The sequence below is a fragment of the Sturnira hondurensis genome, unplaced genomic scaffold (assembly GCF_014824575.4).
Source record: "Sturnira hondurensis isolate 20B ecotype Veracruz unplaced genomic scaffold, ASM1482457v3 Scaffold0022566, whole genome shotgun sequence".
Taxonomy (NCBI): Eukaryota; Metazoa; Chordata; class Mammalia; order Chiroptera; family Phyllostomidae; genus Sturnira; species Sturnira hondurensis.
In genome coordinates, this window is record NW_028095197.1 from 7502387 (window position 1) to 7527336 (window position 24950).

Consider the following 24950-nt stretch of genomic DNA (forward strand, 5'->3'; position numbering starts at 1 on the left):
CAAGAAAAAGAGAACTTCCTATCACTGGAAATGTTGGAGGAAAGGCTCACTGGGTCACCCGTTGTGGGGGTGGTGGGGGTGGTTTCCACGGTGGACAGGAGGTTTGACTAATGATCTCCCAACTCTGAGTTCTCTAATTCTCACCAACACTTAAGAAAGAATACTTCCTGCAGTACCTACGATCTTTAAGTACTGATTCTTTCAGCGTGATACCTGTTTGTTGGAGCCGCCAACTAACCAGTGGCTTGATGTGACATGGACGTGTTTAAGTGTTATGAGCATGCTCATTTCCAGGTTCTCCGTGCATTTTCATAGGCTAGGTTCTCGGCCCACCTAGAAGTACTGGTCAGGCCACTGGGTTCGTGAGTGTGTGGTGCTAGAACCAGGGTTGATACTTAAAATATTTAACAACTGGAATGCCACAGGCACCAACAATCAGAGCAAATGCTGGCTGTAAACCATCAGTATGTAGGTAGCACATTGGCTGATTAGAAGTAAAGCAAAAACTAACTCATGTTTTCTGTGAGTTAGGGTTTTTTTTCTAATTGTCTGTTGAGAGTTATTTTCTTTCCTGAACGACACAGTAAACATAAAGGTGCTCCAGGGGCCTGGCAATGGCTGACAAGACAAATTTTAGTTTTGGGTTGATACATCCATTTCATACCTTTATGTCAGACCTTACCTGCCATTCTCTTAACAGATATCCATCAATAAAAACACCTTCCCATTTGCTGCATGGCCACTGAAGTAGAATGCTACAAACTTGTCGTCAGACTTATATTTTTACTTGTTTCTTCCTTCTCTTACTGATTCTTCTTTATGCTCCTTTATATTCTTTTCAGATCTGTCATCTTCATTTCTCACCTTCCTTTTTAGCTGTCTTCAGTCCAGTTATTGGATGTTATTTCCATAAGGAAGATGAGAAACTATGAAGGAAAGTCAGGAGATATTTTTGTGAGGACTCATTTTAATCTTAAGGCATTTAAGTTTTAAACTAAACAGTCACTACACAAAACAGAAATAATGTTCTGTACTGGAGCTCTGGTCTGTAGAATACTAACATAAAATTAAGACTCAGGATGTTAAAAAGAGGCTCTAAGAAGTGCAGGAGCAAAGATGGTGGTGGGCCCTGTGAATTAGGCTCAGTTCTGTCAGCGTTATCTTATCAACATGCGGCTAAATGCGTAAGAGAAGGGTGCAGGTATGCATTAAATTTTATTTTCTGAATATTCACATGGTTCAAAATCCAAAATGGTATACAACAAAGTCTCTTTCACCTCTTGTACTGTAGCCACTCAGTTCCTTAAGTAACCAGAGGTACTTCATGCATATAAAGGTGACTGTGTACACATAGTCCTCCTCTGCCCCTGTGACACAGATGGTATCCGCCATACACTTTGACCTCCCTGGATGCACGTGTTTGGCACATATTTGTGCATGTATTTGGCACGGGCTGTACAGTGTATTCTCAGGAAATGGCAAAATTAAATATGCTGCTTTAAAGATCTCTGTGTATTACTTTTGTTATATTTTTCTCTCAAATTATTCTTGATTCTAGATTTACTACAAAAAGCATAAAGGAAAAGAGATGGAAAAAAGAGTCCCATTTAGAGATAGGATGACGGGGATGTCAGTACCAGCAGGATTCCTTGGATAGCTGGAGGCCTCCTGGGCCTCAGGGTGATTGGGGCTGGGCTGCAGTGGTTCCAAGAATAGAGGAGACAGTTAGCTGTGGGGGTTTTAGACAAAAGGATCATGCAGAGCCCCAGCAAAGCCTTCAAGGGCCTAAATGTAAAGATTCTTTTAGTTAATGCCAAGGAAACTCCTAGAATTGTCACAATAGAGTAAATAGAAGACTGAATGGGATGCTTGGTAAAGTGCTACATAGATATACTATTGGATTGGCTGAAAAGTTGGTGCACTTTTTTCCGTAAAATAAAAGACAGTTTTCATTTTCACCAATAACTATTGATTTGGATATTTTGAGTGTGTCAGCTATGTACCACGTGGTGATGTTGATTGTTCTCAGTTAACATCTACACTTGATCACAATCAACTTCAATTGGTTCCCCAACCACGGAGCAGCATCCAGAGAGAAATCTCTAGCACAAAACTTTGCAAACCACTTTTGACATGGTTGGTCAATCACAGCACCTTTTCCACACACTGTACAAATCTTTTTTTTGCATTTCAGTTGCATTTTTACCTTTCTTGAAATAATAAAGCATAATATGCTGAAAATGTTGCTTATTTTCTTCCATCTTCAATATTTAAATGGCTACACAAAAATTTACTAATTTTGATAAGTTAAATGCACACTGATGTGACAGCTGTCACAGTGCAGTCTAACAAAATTGTCTCAAATGAAGTTAAAGACAACTAAGCACTACCTGAGCCATCTTACATGGGGGAAAAAAACAAGCTTTTTGGCCAACCTAGTATACGAGAGTCAAGTTGAGCCGTTACCTGCAGCTGATGAGCTCCAAAAAGAGCGAAACCTATTAGGTCCTGCAGTACTGGCTTAAGATAGTGTATAACCTTGATTATATTCCATTTGTATATTGTTTCCTTTAGTCATATTTTGTATTAGAGTTTGGGGAAGAGAATAACTCCTATTTAGTCTCCCAGTGGGTAGTGTATTTCCTGTCTAGTCCATTCTTCTGAGAAGTCACCTGAATGAGATCTGATCTACTCCCATAGCTTCATTGCCCTTACATGATGAAAACTCCAGAATCATCTTTGATTGCTTCTTTTATGTACTCCTGAATCCCTCCTGGATATGCATACTTTTGATGTTCAGTTGGCATTTCATATCACCCAAATTGATTGGTACCCTACCTATCTTCTCTACCTCTCCTTCCCTCTACCCTTCTGCTACCTAACACCATGCGCGCGCACACACACACACACATCAAAACAAAAACATTTTTCTTACATGTCTAGCTTAGTTATTCCAATACAGTCCTCCCAGATATATAAACTAAAAAAAAACTAAGAAGTAAAAAAAAATAACCTAAGAGGTATTGCCTATTTCTTTCTCATCATTTCCCACCAATAATTGGCTATCAAGCCCTAAAGGTTTGCCTTCAAAATATATCATAAATCAGTGTCCTTTCCAGATCCTCAATTACTGTCTTAGCACAGGCCTTTGTACCACTCTTCTGGGCAACTACAACTGCTACCCAACTAGCTTTCCTATCTCTAATTTCTCCTCTCATCTGCTATGTCCAGTCCTACAGTTATCTCCTGAAAGACCAAATACAGTCACATCACTCCCTCAAATAAAATGCATGGCCAATCTTGGAAATTATAAATTGCACGAGGGAGGGAAGAGTCAGAGGCTAGGTAGAGAAAAGCTTGATACACCAGACTGAGGAACATGAACTTTATCCAATAGGGGAGCCATTGAAGAGGTTTATTAATCGTAGTTGTGTCACCTGTCTGTTCTACATGGAAGTATAGACCAAACTCTCTGAATCCATCCTATTATACCCCCATTCAGTAATATGCTGGCACTGGTATTACACCCCCATTCAGTAATATGCTGGAACTGGCCTCCCACCAGCTAGGGAGAACTGATTGTTAAATATTCAGGAATTTTGCAAACCAGCTTTTAACTTGAAAGCAGCCATGAGTGAGGTATTAATGCCATGAATATCTGCAAATACTGCAAATCAGCCTCCCCACATAACCTTGAAAGCTGATCCCAGCACACTATGACACTCTTGAGTTCCTGGGGGCAATCTCTGTGTCAGTTGTCTTTGCATCTGGCATTCATTTATTTACTCAACATTTGTTGAACTTATACACCCTGAACTGTTAGAGCTAATTTGTGTCAGATACTGTTCTTGGGGTACAAAGATGAAAGGATTAAACCACTATCTACAAGAAGCTCATAGGATTTAAAGAAGAATTAAATGGTTTGATATCCTGATTTCCATATAACCATAAAGTAGAATAAAATTAGAAATTCAGTATGGTTGTTAATTTGTCTGTTTGTTTTTAATTTACAGAATGCTCTTTTCAATTGCATTAGCAGAAATGAAAGTAAGTATATTATTGATGGTTATACATAGTCCAAAGAGCAAAATACAGTTTCTAGAATATGATTTAGCTGTTAGAAATATTGCCAAGACTCTGGCATTACAATTTAGGCTGTTAGTAAACCATCTGAAGGAATGTGCACAGCAGGATTTGCCTGATAGGCACTTTCCTCTGGAGTATTTGGACCATTTGTGCCCATGTCCTAACTGCAGATTTACAAAGCAGATACCAGTGCTAGATATGTTAGAGGAAGATCACGTCTCACCTGAGTAGATAGGGTCACTTTCAGAAGTTAAGCACTCTCATGTGATACAATGTTGCACTTGCCAAGGGCTGGCTCTCAGGTCATTCAGCAGATGTTCATTGACTACCTGCTCTGTGCGGGGCAAATACTTACCGATAGGGAGCACACCCTGTACACAAAAGCTCCAGGACATGGTGGCTACTGGATAGTATCATTGATGTAAGTGACACTATCTGTGGGAATTCAGAGGAAGGAGGGGACATCCTACGGGTGCTGAGAATGACTTCATGGAGTTGGTGGCTGAGCTGGGCCTTGAAAGGTGGGTAAGACATTAAGAGTAGAGTTTGGAGGAAGGGCATTCCAGAGGAAGGGAACACTGAGAACAGTTAGAGATAGGCAGCACATCTGAGGAATAAAGAGACGTTTAGGTTAGCTGAGCAGTGGGGTATATCAAAGTATGTTGAAGAATATTGGTCATCTGTACTTTATTTTCCACCCTTTCTTATCAGGGCTTAGTTCAAGATTTCCCAGATAATCTCTGGCACATAATCTCATGTTCACCTACACCGGTGAGGAAGCCAGTATAATGGGGAATCAGAAGACAAGCTTCGACTTGTCTTTTGTCCTCAGCACCCCCCATACACTCCCACTTTATCCTCACTGACATTGACTGTGATAAGTGTAGCCATTAATAATTGCTTTTTTGTGATGAAACTGAATGATTCACCGATAAACACAGTAAGTTTGGTAGTAATTTAGAATTCAAAAACTTACATGGAAAAAAAACTTACATGACACAATAGGTATGAAACTGTGTCCATGACCAGGAAACTGAGGCCTGTCCTGCATTAGTTCATTCCTAGTTTAGTTAATTTGCATATGATTTTATCATTTCATTATTATTTCTGGAAGTTGCCTGAATTCCCTCCTTATTACCTGGTCTGTGGAATTCATCAGAAATCTGATTTTAGTTCCTCCCTAACCATCTCTGATAATTATCAGAGATTTTCTGCCTTTCTCTTAGTCTTTTGTTGCCATACCTCTGCCTTGTCTCCCTTTAGCCCCCCAACAGACCCCTTGGCCTCTCTGTGAATGTCTCTTGCTCTTTTCCATTGTAAATCCCACATCTGTACCCCACCCCCCAGCCACTCGTCCTCTTAATTTTTAAAAATACATTAATGCAGAATCAAATGTGGGTTTTACTTTCTAAAACTGAAGCAGATCAAACCAGTTGTGAGGTGAAGACTGTTTCAGTTTAGGCATATTCTTGCAGATATTCAAACATTTTAGAACTTTTAGGTTTGTGTTTCAAGACATACAGTTAAATAATTGTCAAATTTATGAAATGATCCTGATATCTCTTACTTTCCACTGGTCCTATTTTATAAATGTGAGACATTTGGGGTTTTGTTTTATTTTCGCTTTGCTTTGCTTTGTTTTTTGAATCTCCACAGATCTAATGTGGCAAGAAGCCATTCCAGTGGTTCTCAGCGTGAGCGCCACTGGCATTTTGGGAGGCAGTTTTGGCTGACGCGACTGCTCCGTATGCTGCAGAGCATTTAATAGCCCTGACCTCCTTGTGCCAAATGGCAGCAGTGGTCCCCGAGTCATCCTGAGAAGCAGAGACATTTCTTTTTTTTTTTTTTAACTAACAAAGTCTTTACTCTTTTTTTAAAAGATTTTCTTTATTTATTTTTGGAGAAAGGGGAAGGAACAGAGAAAGAGAGGGAGAGAAAGAAAGAGAGGCACCAATGTGTGGTTGCCTCTTGCACGCCCCCTGCCTGGGACCTGGCCTGCAACTCAGGCATGTGCCTCAACTGGGAATAGAACCGGCCACCCTTTGGCCCACAGGCCCACACCCAATCCATTGAGCTACACCAGCCTGGGGAGAAGTTTCCATATGCATTCAGATTCTCCCAGGGGGAAGGTAGAGTATTGCTCCTGCCGAAAACCACTGGACTAAACTATAAGTTGGCCAGTAGTGACTTTTTCATATTGGTGGCCATGGCAGTGCCTACAAAAGTGCTGATTTTAAGTACTTGTCTTGTATGGCATGGTTTTATTTCTCAAATTCAAAGACACATTTGTTGTATCATTATTGTGATGATTTAATGTTAGCAAATCGCTGTTTCCATTTCAATGTCATCTCCTTTTCTCCCCCAGTGGGCTCAGTGTGTTGCAGTTACGCGGGCCATCACACAAACTGCCGCGAGTACTGTCAAGCGATTTTTCGAACAGACTCTTCTCCTGGTCCATCTCAGATCAAAGCAGTGGAAAATTATTGTGCCTCTATTAGTCCACAATTAATACACTGTGTGAACAATTACACCCAATCTTATCCGATGAGGAACCCAACAGACAGTGAGTAAAAGGGACACATTCTCATTTCAATTTTTGGTAAAATAACTTGTGAAAAGGAAGTAAAATCTTGTAGATATCTGCAGTCTGGGGCATTTGGGACACACCAGACTTCCTTTGGTGTTTACATTTTGCAGATTGGACATCACTGTCACAGCTAAAATGCCAAGAAAGGTGGGCTGGGAAGGCACTTTGTATTCTGAGGTGGTAAAATTTGTTGCTGTGGATATTTGGGAGAGGCAGGGAGCTGGGTTATGACCGTGAGAATTTAAAATAATTATACCTTTTATTTTAGCAATTCCATTCTTCAGAATTTGTCTTTCAACAAAACTTACAAATTTACAAAAGTTTATCTACACATGTAAAGGTTATTTGCTATAACATTGGTGAGAAAATAATAAGAGAAAAATTAGAAATAATCCAAATATTCATCAATAGGGTGTTGATGAATAGGGTATTAAAAGTGATTACATAAATCGTGTATCTGTATAATAACAACACTATACAACCAACATAAAGGAAGTGTGTTTAAAGAGAAGTCCAAAACACAATAAGCCAAAAAAAAAGTTGCGAAACTAAGTATATAGTATGATATATTTTTAGTTATATACCTATTTGTTCCATATCATATGTATCTGTAATGTTTGAATTTTTACAAGTAAACAGTTACTACTTTTATAGTTATAACATCACTATATGAGAAGAGATCCTGATACTTTTTAAAATGACAGGTTGTACATACTATAATGCATTGTCTTCATTTAGAAGTTATCAAAGTTTAAAGAACTGACTAATTAACCAACTAACAAAGAACTTATTAGGGTAAGTTCTATAAGGATCTATAAGCCAGATGCCAGTGTTTTGATTTTATACTGGGATAGACTTATTTTTATAAACTTAAAAACAGTGCTATATGCCTTGTTTGTCCATCATCTGAAGCAGAGCTCTGAGGTTTATGACATCCTGTGATGTGTCTATGTGATGAAAGTCAAGAGGATGAAGCATTTGCCACAAGTAACCATGCATTTTGCAGTCTTCACTGACGTTCAGGCCATACAGAGGTGTTGTTGGAGCTAAGATGATGAGACAAAAAAAAAAGGCAGAAAGACTTTAAAGGCGAGAAGAATATCCATATAGAATGTCTGTACTAATACATAGGAAATCTGGAAAAAAAATACAAACATATGTCCGAAAAGACTATTTAGAAATTCCAAGACACCTGAGAAAACCACTTCAAAGAAGCCCTCTGAATTCTGTAGTATGGCTGAAAGTGTCCTTTAACTTTCTGACTCTCTGTAGAAAATTAAAGGTGGTAATGAACTGATAATCTTGCCAGAGTTTGCAACTGTATTATTGGAATTACAATTTAGATTAATTGATTTGCATAGACACATAAAAGCTTTGTATCCCAGAATATGATGAAATGTGGTGTTTGTGGTTATTGCTATTAAAAATAGTCATCATTCTCTCTCATCATGTCTAGATGTAATCCCTTTTAGGATGTCATTTCTAGCATGAAACAATCCCAGTTTGAGCTACAATACCTTTTCCAGGAACATAAAATTCTGTGCATGTAAGGACTTCTTAGGTGGAGGATGAGCTTTCATTTATGCAGGAATGGTGCCAGAGACCCCATGATTGAGGATAGTGGTGAGTTCTAGTAATAGATACCTCATTTATAGGCACACCTAGTAAATACCTTTATTTACTATACTGCAAAGTAATAGCGAATTTGGTAGGCCTTGTATACTGCAGATATTGACATCTGACTCAGAGGAGTAAGGGTTTCCAGTCCACCACCATGTGCTTTTGTTCTGAGGAGCACATGACACCAAACCAGCTAATTAAGCTACTTCTACCCCCACAATGTAGGTTTATATTGCTGTGACAGAGCTGAAGACCATGCTTGTCAAAATGCCTGCAAGAGAATTCTGATGTCCAAAAAAACAGAAATGGAGATCGTCGATGGCCTCATTGAGGGCTGTAAGACCCAGCCCTTGCCGCAGGATCCCCTTTGGCAGTGTTTTCTTGAAAGCTCGCAGTCCGTTCACCCTGGCGTCACTCTACACCCTCCACCCTCCACAGGCCTTGATGGGGCTAAACTGCACTGCTGTTCTAAAGCAAACACGTCAACATGTAGGTCGGTATCTCATTTTCCTTGATTAAAACCAGTAGAAAATAGCACTTAAGTCTAGCAAGTATCTGTTATATTCTTGCATTGTGTAAACTTGAGTTTAGAAGACATGAAATCTTTCATTCTTTTATCCAGCAAGTATTTATTGAGCACCATGTATACAGTAGTCCCCCCTTATTTGCATTCGCTTTCCACAGTTTCAGTTACCCTTGGATCAGCCATGGTCTGAAAATATTAAATGGAAAATTCCAGAAATAAATAATTCATGATTTAAATTGCACACCGTTCTGAGTAGCATGATGATATCTCATACTGTCCACTCTGTCCTGCTTTGCTCTGCCGGGATGTGATGTGAATCATCCCTTTGCCCACCGTCTCCAGGTTAATGGACTCCCTGCTCACTAGCCACTTCGTAGCCATCCAGGTTGTCGGGTCAGCTGTCACGGTGTTGCAGTGTTTGTGTTCAGATAGCCCTTATTTTACTTAATAGCTGCAGTGCTTAATTAAGCAAGAGTAGTGATGCTGATAATTCGGATATGCGAAAGAGAAGCCGTAAAATGCTTCCTTTAAGTGGAAAGATGGAAGTTTTCAACTTAATAAGGAAAGAGAAAAAAATCATATGCTGAGGTTGCTAAGAACTGTGGAAAGAACAAATCTTTCATCAATGAAATTATGATGAAGAAATAAATTCATGGTAGTTTGCTGAGAAAGAGGAACCACATTCACATAACTATTATTATAGTATGTTATAATTATTAGTTATTGTCAATCTTTTACTGTGCCTAATTTATAAATTAAACTTTATCATAGGTACAATATGTGCGTATAGGCAAAAACATAGTATATCATAGGGTTCAACATCCACTGGGGAGGTCTTGCAACATATCCCCTCATTTAAGGGGGTCTACTATATACAAAACATTGTTTTTGTACATTGAGTGCTGAAAGCACTGTGTTTTGAGGTGTAGAGGATTAGCATTGGCAGAGCAATACATATTTTTAAATAATGCAGTGTGGATTCTGTACTTGAGGATATTAAGTAAGCTTACAGTATAGAGGATGTTTTCATGGGACATCTAAGGGATATTCTCTTAAATTATGAAACTTTGGCTTTAACCAGCTTTTTATATATATTAGTAAATAGCCTGTGTTCACACTTATACTCAAAGTTAGGTAGCAATGTGTAGGCATTCATTTGGGTGGTACACTTAAAGATAAAAAATTCACAGTACAAATATTTGGAAACACAAGCTAGAGACAAGAATAAAAGGAGAACACTGGCTGGTGTGGCTAAGTTGGTTGTAGTGGTGTCCCATAAACTGAAAGGTCACGGGTTCGATTGCCGGTCAGGGCATATACCTAGGTTGTGGGTTCAATCCCCTAGAGGCAACTAATCAATGTTTCTCACCCTCTCTCTTCCTCCCTCCCTTCCTCCCTCCCATCCCCTCTCTCTCAAATCAATGGGCATGTCCTCAGTTGAGGATACTAAATAATTAATTGAAAAGAATAAATGGAGGTAACTAAGGTCATAAATAGAACACAAATGAAATAGAAGTTTACTTTATTAGAGACATTTTGGGTGAAAAGGGACCACATATTAATAGAATATCCAGAAATGAATCTGACATAACAGAAGTGAAACCATCTTTCCTGTGGTTTCAAAATTGGATGGACCTTTAGCAAAAAAGTATACCTAGAATATAGTTTATCAGACTTTACCAAAGAGATGGAAAACTTGGAAAATATCCAAAGAAAGTTAACAGAAGAGCTTGAAGAGAAGTTAAGCTGGCCCTGTGGTTAAGGAAATTGGGTTGCTGATAGGAACTAATAAATTATTGATGGAAGGGATGCTGAATAATTCTCTGAATATCCACAGAGGAGTTTGTGGCCTAAAGTCACTGAAGACTGGAGCAGCTATGTTGTGTCAGGAGACATTCAGGAAGAAACTTCGTTTGCCCTCCCTTACCTCAACGTGAGGTTTTGGTTTTACCGAATGTTTTTACTTCTATCTCTTTTTGTCCTCATGAAACCTAAGATGATTGCTATCTATTTGTATCATTCCTGTTTATATACAGAAAACTATGAGATGTTAAACAGTCTCTCCAAGGTCATAGAGACAGTTAAGTACTAGAGAAAGAACTGATTTCTAGATGGAGGTAATTCCATCTCACCTTCCTCGTCCCCATGATGTGTAAGCTCCACTGAGAGCAGAGAGCTTGTCTCTTTATTCACCGATATGCTTTGAACAGGGCCTCACACAAAGTAGGCACTCAGTAAACACTGATAGAGTGAATGAGCGAACTTATAAAAGTCAACATACCCTCCTCGTAGGGGTAATTATGGAAATCAAAATGTTACAGGAGTGGAGAATTTTTCTTGTGAGTTTGCATATTTTGATAGCATTAAAGTTTAATACTACATGCTTTATATTACATGTGTTGATATTTTTATTACATTTATACATTTTAAATATTAAACTAATATAATGTGTCAAAACACTTTTAGAAATAGTATAGATGTTATTTTAGCTATACGAGGTCTGTCTGGAAAAAGTCCAGGCATTGTTGATATAATGAGAATAGTTTGCACAACATCAATGTGACCTGGCAGCCAAGGAGAGTGGACTGGAATGTGCATGTATGAACAATGATGACTTCACTGTACTAATCAGTGGGGCCTGTAGACTCCGTTGAGTGAGCATGTGTGCTGTGTGGCCATTGCATTCAAAATGACTGAATGAGTAGAGCAACAAATCTGCATCAGATTTTGCATTAAGCTTGGACATTCCTCTGTGGAAGCTATTAGGATGATTCAGAAGGCTGCAGCTATGGGCAACTGGTGATTGGCAGCTTCATCACAGCAATGCACCCCCTCATGCATCATGTCTCATGCAGAGATTTTTGGTGAAACATCAAATCACCCGTGTGACTCAAGCCTCTCTACAGCCCAGATTTAGTGTCCTGTGACTTCTGACTGTTCCCAAAACTAAAATCATCTTTCAAAGGAAAGAGATTTCAGACCATCATTGACATTCAGGAAAATACAACAGGGCAGCTAATGGTGATTGGGAGAACTGTGTGAGGTCCCAAGGTGCCTACTCTGAAGGGGACTGAGGTGTCATTGTCCTTTGTACAATGCGTCTTATATCTTTTTCAGTAAATGTCTCTTTCTCATATTACATGGCTGGATACCTTCTGGACAGATATCATATACATGTAGTCAAGTTGCTTTGTAATGATTTAGTACTCAAAATAAGAATCCCATGTATTAACTACAATAGTATTTAGAAGTTTTAGAATTCATAAGCCTTTACATAAAGACTATCTTGATACATCTTCAGGTATATAAGTGGCTTTGGGAGAGTTTTTCAGAGAGAACTAGTGAACCCTAAATTTGTAATCCTTATTAAAACGATGTCTGAGGACCATGTCACAGTTTTGCCTTCTGTGATTGGAACATAAAACTTTATGCTTAACTTACTTTACATAAAGGTAAAAAGAGAGATCAGAAATTTGGAAGGCAATAATTTTGCCAAGAACAAGGATGTACAGATACTATAATTAAACATTAAATTTAGCACTGAGCTTTCTAGCAATTGTGGCAAAAAGGAAAGAGATAGATGATAAAAGGAGACTAACTCTTTCACGGAAAGGTCGCTTTTTCTGACTTTAAATTCTAGGAGATCTTAGTTTTTTGGTTCTGTACTTTTTTCTCCACTTATATTCCAAAGCAAAGTTTATAGTGTTTGAATTCTATGCAAATCAAATATGTATTCATTTGGCTTATCTTTCTGTTTTTGCATTTGTGCTATTTTTTCAGGGAACTATGCACTAAACTTTATAGCATGAGCTGGGGCAATACACAGAGCTGGCAAGAGTTTGATCACTTTTGTGAATATAATCCAGCAGAAGTATCCATGTTGACCTGTTTAGCAGATGTTCGGGAACCTTGCCAGTTGGGCTGTAGAAACCTTACTTACTGTACTAATTTCAACAACAGGTAGGAGCACATTACTGTACATGGAATGGAAATACTTTCTCATTGGTTATCTTGTTTTTAAATAAGGGGGGAAAACACTATATTCTGATTTTGGTTTTGCTAAGTTAAAGGGAAATAGTCTTTCTTTACAATTTCATCTTTAAATGCTGTATTTCCTGTGGTAAATCACCTCTGGGAAAGGATGCACTTCAAGCTTCTAGAATTCAGATGCCCTCTTGTGGTCAGTTTACTCTGAAGGACCTTCAGTCTGGGTGAGGTTCGCATTCGGTGAGTCCCCTATTTCATAGAAAATATTTTCGTTACAGAAGCAATTTGAATAGGTATTTTTCCAAAGGTATCATGTATGGTTAAGAAAAATAAGGGCCAAGAACTGAATGAATGGCTGAAGAAACAGTGAAGAAAACAGAAAAGGAACATCCAGAAGCACAGAGAATTCCGTATCAGAGAAACCAGAGTGGGAGAGTTTCTAAAGAAGAGGAGGCTGGTCTTGTGAGCTGCATCCCGGAGATCAGGAGGCAAAAAGGACAAGAATCATTCAGTTGGGCCAGAAGGGAGTCCAGAGGATGTTTACCTCAAGCTCAAACACACCTATCCTCTTAAAAGTATACAGATTATTATTTTTTGAGTAAGAAAATTGAGATATCTTTACGATTGGTGATAGAATATTAGCCAGAAAGATTGAGCAGATGTGAACTCTATGAAATGTTTGAAGTTAAACTTGGATACAATAACTCTAGCTTCTAGTTGATGGTGGAGTAGTTTGTATCAGACTAATGCTGCTGCCAATACTAATTACGAACTCTGCACAGAATATTAGAAAACAACTGTTTTGAAGGCATTAAAAAGTGACCCAAAGCAGGAGGGGCTGCGTCTCTGGCAAGACAGAGACTACATTGAGTGAGAGCCACACGCACCCAGTTTTTCCTTGATGGACGCTCTCAGTGTCCTTACATGGCATATGGAATCCAAGCAAAAAGAGCAGTTTTGGACTGAGGAGTTAAGAGATCAGAGGTTGGGGCTACCAGAGTGGCTGGGTATGGAAGTGGAACATCCCAGAAAGGAGGAAACCACAAAAGGAGATGCCCCAACATCTGCACACAAACTCCCCTTAAACCCTTTAATTTAATAAAGGTGTAGGACACAACAGCACCATACAAAAGCCAGCTGTATTTCTGTATATTAGCAATACATAATTGGAAAATGAGATGTATTTAAAAATGTACATGATTGCACTGAAAAAACATGAAATACTTGGTGATACGTGTAGCAAAAGATGGGCAAGAATTCTGTACTAAAAACCAGAAAACTTTAGAAAGAAATTGAAGACAGCAAATAAATGGAGAGAGGGACCTTGTTCGTGGATTAGAAGACAATATTCTTATGATGTTAATTTTCCTGAAACTGACCTCTAGATTTAGTATAGTCCAAATCAAAATTCTAGTGGGCTTTTTAAAATACAAATTGCCAGGCTAATTTTCAAATTTATATGAAAATACAAAGGACCTAGAAAGCTAAAACAGCTTTTTAAAAATAAATTTACCCTGGCTGGTGTGGCTCTGTGGGTTGAGCACCATCCTGCAAACTAAAAGATCACTGGTTCAGTTACCAGTCAGGGCACATGCCTGGGTTGCAGGCCAGGTCCCCCATTAGAGCGGCAACTAATCGATGTTTCACTCACACATGGATGTTTCTCCCTCTCTTTCTCCCTCTTTTCTCCTCTCTCTAAAAAATAATGAATACATAAATAAATAAATAAATAAATAAATCTGAAGAACTCCCAGTACTTGATTTTAAGACAGTATAAAGCAACAAAATTAAAACAATGTGCACTAATTATAAAAGACAAAGTTAATGAATTAGAGTTCAACAGGAAACTTGTTCACTGAAGGGCACCATTTAAAGTTTGAAAAGGCAAACTACAGAGAAAATATTTACTATGTTACATGTGTACATGCACACATGCACATTTGACAAAGGACAAGTATCTAGAATATGCAACTCCTGTGACCTGGTAGTGAAATGTCAAACAACCAAATTAAAAAACGGGCAGAAACACATGAAACCTATGTAATTTTATTAACCAGTGTCACCTCAATAAATTCCATTTTTGGAAGTTTTTTTAAAAGGACGAAGACATAATAACCATTGAAGTATATGAAAAAGTTCATTATCATTAGTCATGCGAAATACAAATTAAAACCAGTAAAATAGCCCTGGCTGGTGTAGCTCAGTGGATTGTGTGTGGGTCTGCCAACCAAAGGATCCTGGTTCGATTCCCAGTCGGGGCACAGGCCTGGGTTGTGGGCCATTTCCCAGTGGGGGACGCACAGGAGGCAACCATACATTGATGTTTCTCTTTCTCTCTTCTTCCCTTCCCCTCTAAAGATAAATAAATAAAATCTTTTAAAAAAACAGTAAAATACCACTAAACACTAAAAGAATAGCTACAAGTAAAAAGACTGAAAGCACACAAAGCAAGTAGAGTGTCCATACATTGCTAATGGGAGCTTAAAATGGAATACCCACTTTAGAAAATAGTTTGGTATTTTTAGAAAGTTATGACCCAGCAGTGCCATTCATAGCCTTGAGAAAAGACATGAAAACTGGAAACAGCCTTCATGTCTACAAACAGGTGAATCAATAAACTAGTGTTTCTCAAAGTGTGGTCCATGGTCCCCCAAACCCAGTGGGATCAAAACTATTATAAAATACTAAGATGTTGTTTGCCTTTCACTCTCATTTTCACATGAATGAACAGTGGAGTTTTCTGGATGCTATAAAACATGGGATATGGCAACAGTTTGGATACAGGAGTAGCTATGCAAATTCAGCTTCTCCTATTCAGCCAGACATTAAAAAGATTTTCAAAACTGTAAACCAGGTCTACCCTTCTCACAAATTTTTGTTGTTTTTAAAAATACACTTATTTTTCATAAAAATATTATATTAACATGTAACAGGGTTGTTGTCATTTAAAATGAATTACTACCTATGTTTTTCCCTGGCTCGTGTGGCTTAGTGGATTTGGTGCTTGCCTGTGATCCAAAGGGTTGCCGGTTCGATTCCCAGTCAGAGCACATGCCTGGGTTGGGGGGCCCAGTCCCCAGTACAGGGCAGGCAAGAGGCAACCACACATTGAGGTTTCTCTCCCTCTCTTTCTCCCTCCTTTCCCCTTTATCCAAAAATAAATAAATAAAATCTTTTAAAAAAGATGAACTAATACCTACTTTTCAAATCTCTCAGTTTTTATTTAGAATGTGACAGGTATTAGTAGATATAGCCCACATAAAAAAAGCTTTCTGAAAATTCAATAATTTTTAAAGTGCAAATGGGTCCTGAGATCGAAGAGTTTGAGGACTGTGAGGATAATGGAATAATACCAAACAATAAAAAAACCCAATTTATATACATAGCAGCATCGTGTAATCTGAAAGAGATCATTTAACTAAAGACACTAGACTTAAAAGAGCACATACAATGTGAATCCATTTCTATAAAGTTCTAGAACAGGCAGAATAACTCTATGATGATACAAGTACAAGTGACAGTGGCCTCTGGGCGCAGTCAGCAGGGAGGGCGCTGGCTGGATAGGGATACGCGGGCACCTCCAGATGTGATAGAAACACCTTAATTCATTCTGGTGTGCTTAGGTGGATGTGCAAGTTGGTCAAAACACAGAAAACTTCACCTGTAAGATCTGTGCATTTTACTTTCATAAATTATATCTCAGTTTTTTAATTGAGGCTTATTTATAAGGGGTACCCCCAAAACAGAATGTATTTATAAAAATTGTCTATTCTTACATGTTTAAACTTCAGTCGCCTTCTAGTACTCTTCATCTGATGCAGTACACCTATTGAGGTGTTTTTCCACTGCTCAGAATAGTAGTTGAACTCATCAGTTTTGATGCTTTTTAGTACTTCTGCTGTTTTTTGTTTGTTTGTTTCAGCTCTTCCAAAGGGAAAACCTTTTCCCTTTGAGGACTTTTTTTATCCAGGGAAATAAAAAAAGCCGCTTGGGGCAAGATTGGGTGAATAGGGAGGGTGGGGCACAGGGGTCATGCTGTTTTTGGTCAAAGACCACTGAACACTCAGCAGGGAATTGGCAGGTGCTCTAGTGATTCACCCATCATGAAATGGGCAAACTCATTGAAAGAGTCTTCAAAGCAAAATTCACTGAGGCTTAACTCAGCCTCTCCCAACAACGCCAGCTGGTATACTGCTACAGATGGGGTCCTAGAACACAAACCTAGTAGGGAAAGCCTGTACTACAAGGGGCCCACCCTCCAGAAGATAATTCTGCTTTTTTGTGCATCCCCCCTCATATTGTGTGAAATAAAAGAAATGGACAGGGGAGATGTCAGCCCACAGCATTTTGGAGTTTTTTAATTGTTTCACAAAAAGTTGTAGAAAACATGCCATCAGAATCTTAATGACTTGTGTCTATGTTGAATCTTCATACACTCTAAACTGATATATTTTGATGGATTGTATGTACTTTCTTCTTTAAGAAAATCAGGTTTTCCTGATTAGTATGTCAGGATTTTACGCGTTGCTTCTCCCTGGAAAATAATTGCCTCTTGATTACCTCCAGCCTTTTTTTTTTTCTTCAGGCCAACAGAGCTTTTCAGGAGCTGTAATGCTCAGTCAGATCAAGGAGCCATGAATGACATGAAGCTGTGGGAGAAAGGAAGCATAAAGATGCCGTTCATCAACATCCCTGTTCTTGACATTAAAAAGTGTCAGCCAGAAATGTGGAAAGCAATAGCCTGTTCACTGCAGATTAAACCTTGTCACAGTAAATCCCGGGGAAGTATTATTTGCAAGTAAGTTTTTTTCATCATGCAGACTCTCCAGTTTCGGTTCAGACCTGCCGTTATCTTCACCTATAGCCTATTGCTGGAGTTTTCTCTTCCACTACTAACCTTTGCCCATTACCCTTGCAGGTCAAATACTTTCCTACTTTTCTTCCTCTGTTTGAAATTTCTTCTCCATCTCCATTTGCCCATTGCCTGTTCTTCTTAGCCCCTCTCAATTACTAGTCTTCTCTTACGGAATCTTCCCAGATGTTTCAAGCTGAAAGTAATTTATCCTTAGTACAAATTTCTGTACATGTTTATTTGTATTTCTGTTTATGGAACTTGATTGAATAAACATTTATTGAGTAGCTTCAATGCACAATTCTATTTTTAAATTTCAATTTGTGTATTTGTCTTATATTCTGTTCCACATTGCTCTCCTTGATGCGTTCCTTTTTCTCATGTGCTTTTTTCTTGTATCGTGTTTATTCTTTTTCTCCTCATCAGGGATTAGCATAATACTGACACACAATGGGCATTTGGTGTTTGGTGAGGGAGCAAGTTAGTGAGTACAGTAATTAGGGCCTGTTCCACATTCGTGAATGGTTTGCCCCGGGGATCTAGGACAGAGTAAAGATGAAACCTTCTGTGGTGGGTGAAACCAAAAGCATTAATTATATTGTATTCAATGTCAGCTGCTCTTTAAGCATTTTTATTTTTCAAAACCCTTTTCCAAAACCAAGTTAATATCCAGCCCCTAAATTGTTGCTGTGTGGCTCGTTGCTGCTGAGCACTTAGTGACTGCTTGATTGCTGATTGCTTCAACCTTAAACGGGTCCAGGGTTCAGGATCTGTCCTCTGACCTGACTTGGGGATGACCTGATTAGGGGAGAGATGAGGGTGACTGTTGGGTGACAAGCAAGCATAAACAGGTGAGAAATTATAGACTCTTAGCATAGAAAACTTATGGGAGTCAAATTCTATTGAACACTGGGAGGATTTTAAAGAAGTGGACTTTCTAATTGTTACAGCCCAAACACATTAATTTGATAACTAATAAAAAGAGATTTTTAAAAAAGAAAGGGGAGGGAAGGAGGAAGGAAGAAGCAAGCATGCGCAAAGTCCTGAGAAAAACGATGTATATAGTTTCGCAAAGAGCAAATCAGACTAGCCTAAATCAATATCCTTTCAAAGAAGGGACAGCCACACTGATGGTAGTCACAGTACATATAAAATTTGAGCAAGGCCTTTAATCTCTGGTTCTTAGAGAAAGGAATGATTTTATAATGTAATATATGACTTAACTATTCAACCTACAGCCAGCTGTGACTCCCGTTCTCTTCTGTCATGCTCCCACCTCCCCAGCTGTGAAACATTGTTATGAAAACCCACTCCTAGAAAGCTGCAGGAGCAGAGTTGACAGTGAGTAGACAATAAGAGAAGGTTCCTCACATCCTAAACTTGTGTATTTTCCTTTTCAAGATCAGACTGTGTGGAGATTCTCAAGAAATGTGGGGACCAGAACAAATTCCCTGAAGACCACACAGCAGAAAGTATTTGTGAACTTCTGTCGCCTACGGATGACCTGGAGAACTGCATACCTTTGGATACATACCTCAGTAAGTACTTTGTTTTTTAAAATCCAAATAGTTTTCCCCTCCATCTCGGCCCTTGTTTATGGTTTAATGATACTTTCTCAGTTGCCGAATCTTGTCTTACTTGCTTGGCCTTTCTGGAAAGAAGTGTCATCTTAAAATATATAAGCGCGCCCTGGCTGGTGTAGCTCAGTGGATTGAGCGCGGGCCTGCGAACCAGACGATCGTGGTTCGATTCCCAGTCAGGGCACATTCCCGGGTTGCAGGCCAGTTCCCAGCAGGGGACAGTTCCCAGCAGCGGATGCAGGAGAAGCAACCATACATTGATGTTTCTCTTCCTCTCTCCTTCCCTTCCCCTCTAAAAGATAAATAAATAAAATATTTAAAAAAATATATATATATATAAGCGCAAGCAATTATCCTGTCAGTCTAAGGAGGTAGCGAACTGTTGCAGTCAGAAATTCTAAGCAGTGAACCAGGGGCCAGCCTTCTCATATAACCAGCTCCACATCATTGCTGTCTCCTTGACATGGTTTATGGGGAAGCAGAATTTCCCTGAGCTGGGGATAATGGGTTGGACTCACCCACCAAATAAGAGAGTAAGGAATGATGGTCTGCGTTCATACATGAAAATGAAATTTTTTCCTCTGCCAAATACTTCTGCTGGGAGCTAGAAGAATAAGTTGTTATCCCATTGAGAGATCCTGGATCTGAGTTTCCTGGCAGGAAGTGACTCTTGGGTGATAAGCAGGGGGTAACTGGCAGAACTCCTGCTCACCAAGTACTTAGGGAGAGGGAATATTTAGGCTGCCACCAGGGGGCGTTAGTGCCTTGAGCTGGCTGGAAAGAGTGAATTCAGCTATTTTTCCCCCTGTGTGAGATAGGATTAAGTTCCACTGCCAAGAGCAGAAAAACAGATAGAAGTAAACAAAAACCCAGAAATAAGTAGTCCATGACTGTTCTGGTGGTTCCATCACCAGGAATTGTTTCTCTTTCTCCATCATTCTTAGTGCTTGGCTTCAGTCATCAAAATTTGTATATTTTATCATCGCAACATGGCCACTAGAATTCTAGCCACCATACCGAATGTAAGGGAAACAGGGAAAGATTATCTTTTTTGCTCTAGGACCATTAGCATCCTAAGTAAAATCGGAGTTGTAGTAGTAAGCAGGAAAATAAGAGTGAGTGCTGGATTTGCAGCTAGTAGTATCTGCCATATTTTCAGAGGACTGACAGTGTCCTGTAGCCTTCGTGACCAGTATGGCAAAAAAGAAGGCGTTAGACTGGAGCTGCAGGCCTCTGTGACTTTGGACAGACCACGTCCTTGAGCCTCAGCTTCCCTGTTCATAAAGGGACTGGACCGGGTGGGATAAACTCCAGGAGCCCTTGTACCTCTGTTAGCCCTCAAGTCTGGGTTTGACCTAAAATCAGTAAGAAAAACAAGTGTACTCAATTAAATACTCACCCTATTAGAGCAGTCAAATATATATGTGTAGGAGGAAACTTCCAGAAGGCTTGGGTTTAAAATTTAATATTCTCTTTAAATCCCACATATCCTTTATATTGAGACTTCCTCAGTCATTACTTCACAAGATAATAAATAATTATGTTATGGGGTCCATCTTACCATAATAAATGATCATTTATGATAAAATGTGCTAAATTATCCCTCTTGAGTAGAAGCATCTATGTGACCACCCTACCCAAAATACACAGTCAGTTTTCATCCCCTCTCACCACTTATTACTTACCACTGTCTGACTTTTTCTGTATACATACATAGGAGTACACACACACACACACAATCTATTTGTTGTCTATGTCCTGACCAGACCAGAATGTAAACTTGGTTACGAAAATTTGTTTGTTTTGTTCACTACCGTATCACTAGTACCTAGAACCTTTCTGGGCATATCATGTACACCCAATAAATAAACAAATGAAAATCTGAGTGTTTTATAGCTTGCTAGAGTCAGGCCTTGCTTTAAGCTTGTCAGCTGTCCCATTTATTTCAGGCATAATTAATTCAGCTAATTTACAGACCTCTGTTACTCATCTGGGTAGGTTAAACTGATCTGTTTCTGGTTTTTCAGGGCCAAGTACTTTAGGTAACATTGTAGAAGAGGTGACTCATCCCTGTAACCCCAATCCTTGCCCTGCTAATGAGCTTTGTGAGGTGAACCGAAAAGGGTGTCCATCTGGAGACCCCTGCCTTCCATACTCCTGTGTTCAAGGTAAGAGGTAGATGGGTATGTGTGGCGTGAGTATCAGTGTGTTGCTGGAGTTTCTTTGTAGGAGTTATCTTCAGAATGAGGTTATAGTGGTCTTTATTTTGCAAGTTACATTTTTCTATGTTTGAAGTTTTCCCAGGAAACGTGCTATTTATATAAATAGAAAATGACAAAGACAAGTAATTTTCAATAGTAATTTAGATTATAAACTAATATTGATCTAAAACCAGACTCTCATGGTGAGTTGCAGGGTTCTTGACAGTGAAAGAGAAAAGAACTTAGGGCCAGCTTTCTGTACTTTGTCTTTCATGTTGTAATATCGAAAATATGTATGCATATTGTTTAGGTTTTTCTTTCTTTTAATATACAGAAAAGTGGCATACTCAATGGGATGTGTAATTACTCCATAAATTTGATGTTGTACTGAAATGCATATGATTTTAATGGTGAAAAATTTTTTATACCATAGAATTTTTGTAGTCTCTCTCTTTGTGGGTCCTTTTAGAATATAGTTGTGGCAAAATTTTGCCTCCTTTTATTTTTTTCCCAGTTGAAAGTGTTTCTTTATGATGTCAGAATCAACATTTTAAATGTGTGTAAAGTAAAAAAGAACAAAAATTAAATAAACATGATGTCTCAAAAGGACCATCTGTAATGTTTGTGTAATGCTATAACATATCAGCTAGAGAGTTATAATAAATCTTGTTAAAATTGGAAATTAATGGGATTTCCTTAAGCCCAATCAAGTAGTCAACTTATTTTAAATTTAAGGTATGTTTATATTCCATCACTAAAAGTTTTTCTGATCAAGATTATTCTAAAAATACTGTCAGTTTTCATATTCCATTTGAAAAATATCTGTGACTTTAGAATATCTTTGAGGATAAGGCTCCCAAAATAAAAAACTACTTATAGCATTTTTGTACAGAACTATGGCTAACTTTGGGAAATAGGTCCTGAATCACCACCATCTCACAGAACATGGAATTTCTGTTTGAGAGAATATGTTTTTGGCCAGTGAACCAAAGCAATGACTTACTTTGGTGAAAATTCTCTTAGAAAATCTCTGGTAGCCACATAGAACCTATAAGACTTATGGGAAATGTATCTAATGCATAAAACTGTATCACAGAACAGTGCCACCTCACTCAGCTGGTTTTTGTTTATACAGGTTGCAAATTGGGAGAAGCTTCTGATTTCATTGTTCGCCAAGGGACACTGATCCAGGTGCCGTCATCTGCAGGTTCAGACGTTGGTTGTTATAAAATTTGCTCCTGCGGGCCCAGTGGACTCTTAGAAAACTGCATGGAGATGCACTGCATAGACCTCCAGAAGTCTTGTATTGTTGGAGGAAAAAGAAAAAGTGAGTCTTGAACTGCATTTGTTTTTTGTTTTTAATTTGAAATTAGTTAACTTCATAGGAAGAACATTGAATGGATTCTCATCAGAGAGTAAAGTCCACGAATCAGATACTCTAGGGCAGTATTTTTCTAACTATACAAGGACACCAGGGCTTCCAAGGAACTCTCAGAAGCCTCCCCAAGAAGGGGCTGATCGCTGGTAATACAGTAACACTGAACTCGTAACTGTGTGCCATGCACAATTCTAAGTTTTATGTGTGAGATCTTATCTGAAAGAAGAGTGCTCTTGGCTTGCAGATTTCTGCCCTAGAGCAAGTCAGGTATTCCTTTCTTAGTCCATGATCTACTTAGCTAAAATGTCAGGTAGGTGCTTTGTATCACGGAAAATATCCGAAGATAAACGATGTCATTCCTTCCAAAAACTTTCACTGACTAATGCCTATTCTGTACGAAAGAACATACCAGTGCCCTGTGGAGCTGAAACCGAGAGGAGGGATTGAGGTCATGCTTTCTGGGAAGAGAATTTGAGCCACAAAAAGTAACGGACCGAATGCTCTTCAAGAAGCCAGTTATTGCTGCCAGGCATTTGGAGACCCTGCGGTCCAAAGGTGGCATCAGGGCTGGTCCTGGAGAGCTAAGTGAAGTTCCAGAAGGAGGGGAGGAGCATCTGAGGCAGAAAGGCAGCCAGAAACAGTCAGAGAACAGGGAGCGAGCAGTCTGGTGAGACCGGCACGTTGGGGATCTGGGGAGATGTGGTGGGGGGTAAATACAAAAGTAGGAGGGGGAGCACCCCCAAACCAGACTTCATTTATTAAAATTTTTGTTTTGTTTATTTATTTAATTAATAAATAAACTTTATTTATTAAATTTTTGTTTAAACATTCCTGCGTGTTTAAACTTCAGTTACCTTCAGAGTACTCTCTATTTGATGCAATACACCTATCGAGACATTTTTTCCCACTAAATACAGTTTTTAAATGCGTTGATTTTGATGCCTTTTAGTACTTCTGCTGTTTTTTTTGTTTCACCTCCTCCATATCAGCAAATGTTTCCCTTTAAGGACTTTTACATACAGGGAAACAAACAAAAAAATAAAACAAAGTCGCTCTGGGCAAGATTTGGTGAATGGCGAGAGTCATGCTGTTTTTGGTCAGAAACTACTGAACACTTAGCTAGGTGTGGGCTGGTGCCCAAGTAGTCCTCCCATCGTGAAACGGGCAAACTTGTTGAAAGAGTCTTCAAAACAAAATTCACCGAAGCAACACAGCCTCTCACAGTGACGCCACCTGGTACTGATACAGACGGGTTCCTAGAGCCCTCACCTAGTGGGGGAAGCCCGTACTCCGAGGGGCCTGCCCTTCAGAAGATAATTCCAGATAATTCCAGATTTAACTTCCAGTTTGTATATTTGGAAGTTGTTTTTCAAAAACTTATTTAAAACTTTTTTAAAAAGATTTTATTTATCTTTAGAGAAGAAGGGAAGGAGAGAAGGAGAGAAGTATCAATGTATGGTTGCCTCTCATGAGTCCCATGCTGGGAACTGGCCTGCATCCAAGTCGTGTGCCCTGACTGGGAATTGAACCTCAATCATGTGATTCGCAAGCCTGCGCTCAATCCACTGAGATACACCAGCCAGGGCTTATTTTAAAACTTTTTAAACTATTAAATTTTAAATTTATGGTCTATTTATAAATGCATGTTATGGAACAACATTTTGCTTCTTGCAGGTCATGGAACGTCCTTTAACATCGACTGCAATGTATGTTCTTGTTTTGCTGGCAACCTGGTGTGTTCCACCCGCCTGTGCCTGACTGAGCACAGTTCAGAAGATGACCGTCGCACCTTCACAGGTAACCGTGGTCGCACAGATGCTGTCCTCAGCAGGCCATCAGCCCTTTGCACCCATTTTTCCTTCAAGACAGCTTCTCTGGTCTTGCCTTAACTGCAAATGTGCACAGTGAAAGTGCGTCACCTATTTATGAGAGCAAGGCACTTTCCCTCCTCTGTGGATTTAAGGATTAAACCAAATGGTTTCTTAGGTCCCTTCCAGCACTTGTATTTTGGAATTCAAAACAAAAAGATCAGTGATTGGGATGGTTTTAGTAAATGGAACCTTTCTACCTGCTGAAATAACCCCATTTACCCTTCCAATTATGGTCTGAAGTCCATGTGTTTTCTAAGTTTGT

At 39.0% G+C, this 24950-nt stretch overlaps 1 protein-coding gene across 1 annotated transcript in view; it reads left to right on the plus strand.

Annotated features, from left to right (window-relative positions):
* The window catches only part of RECK (reversion inducing cysteine rich protein with kazal motifs), a 61388-nt gene that overhangs the window by 24602 nt on the left and 11836 nt on the right, over positions 1 to 24950 (plus strand). The window contains exons 7-15 of the mRNA XM_037035909.1: positions 4014 to 4047; positions 6452 to 6649; positions 8519 to 8786; positions 12600 to 12779; positions 17392 to 17604; positions 19060 to 19196; positions 21266 to 21406; positions 22575 to 22766; positions 24492 to 24614. Coding sequence (XP_036891804.1) covers positions 4014 to 4047; positions 6452 to 6649; positions 8519 to 8786; positions 12600 to 12779; positions 17392 to 17604; positions 19060 to 19196; positions 21266 to 21406; positions 22575 to 22766; positions 24492 to 24614 — 1486 coding nt within the window. The remainder of the gene's footprint in view (positions 1 to 4013; positions 4048 to 6451; positions 6650 to 8518; positions 8787 to 12599; positions 12780 to 17391; positions 17605 to 19059; positions 19197 to 21265; positions 21407 to 22574; positions 22767 to 24491; positions 24615 to 24950) is intronic.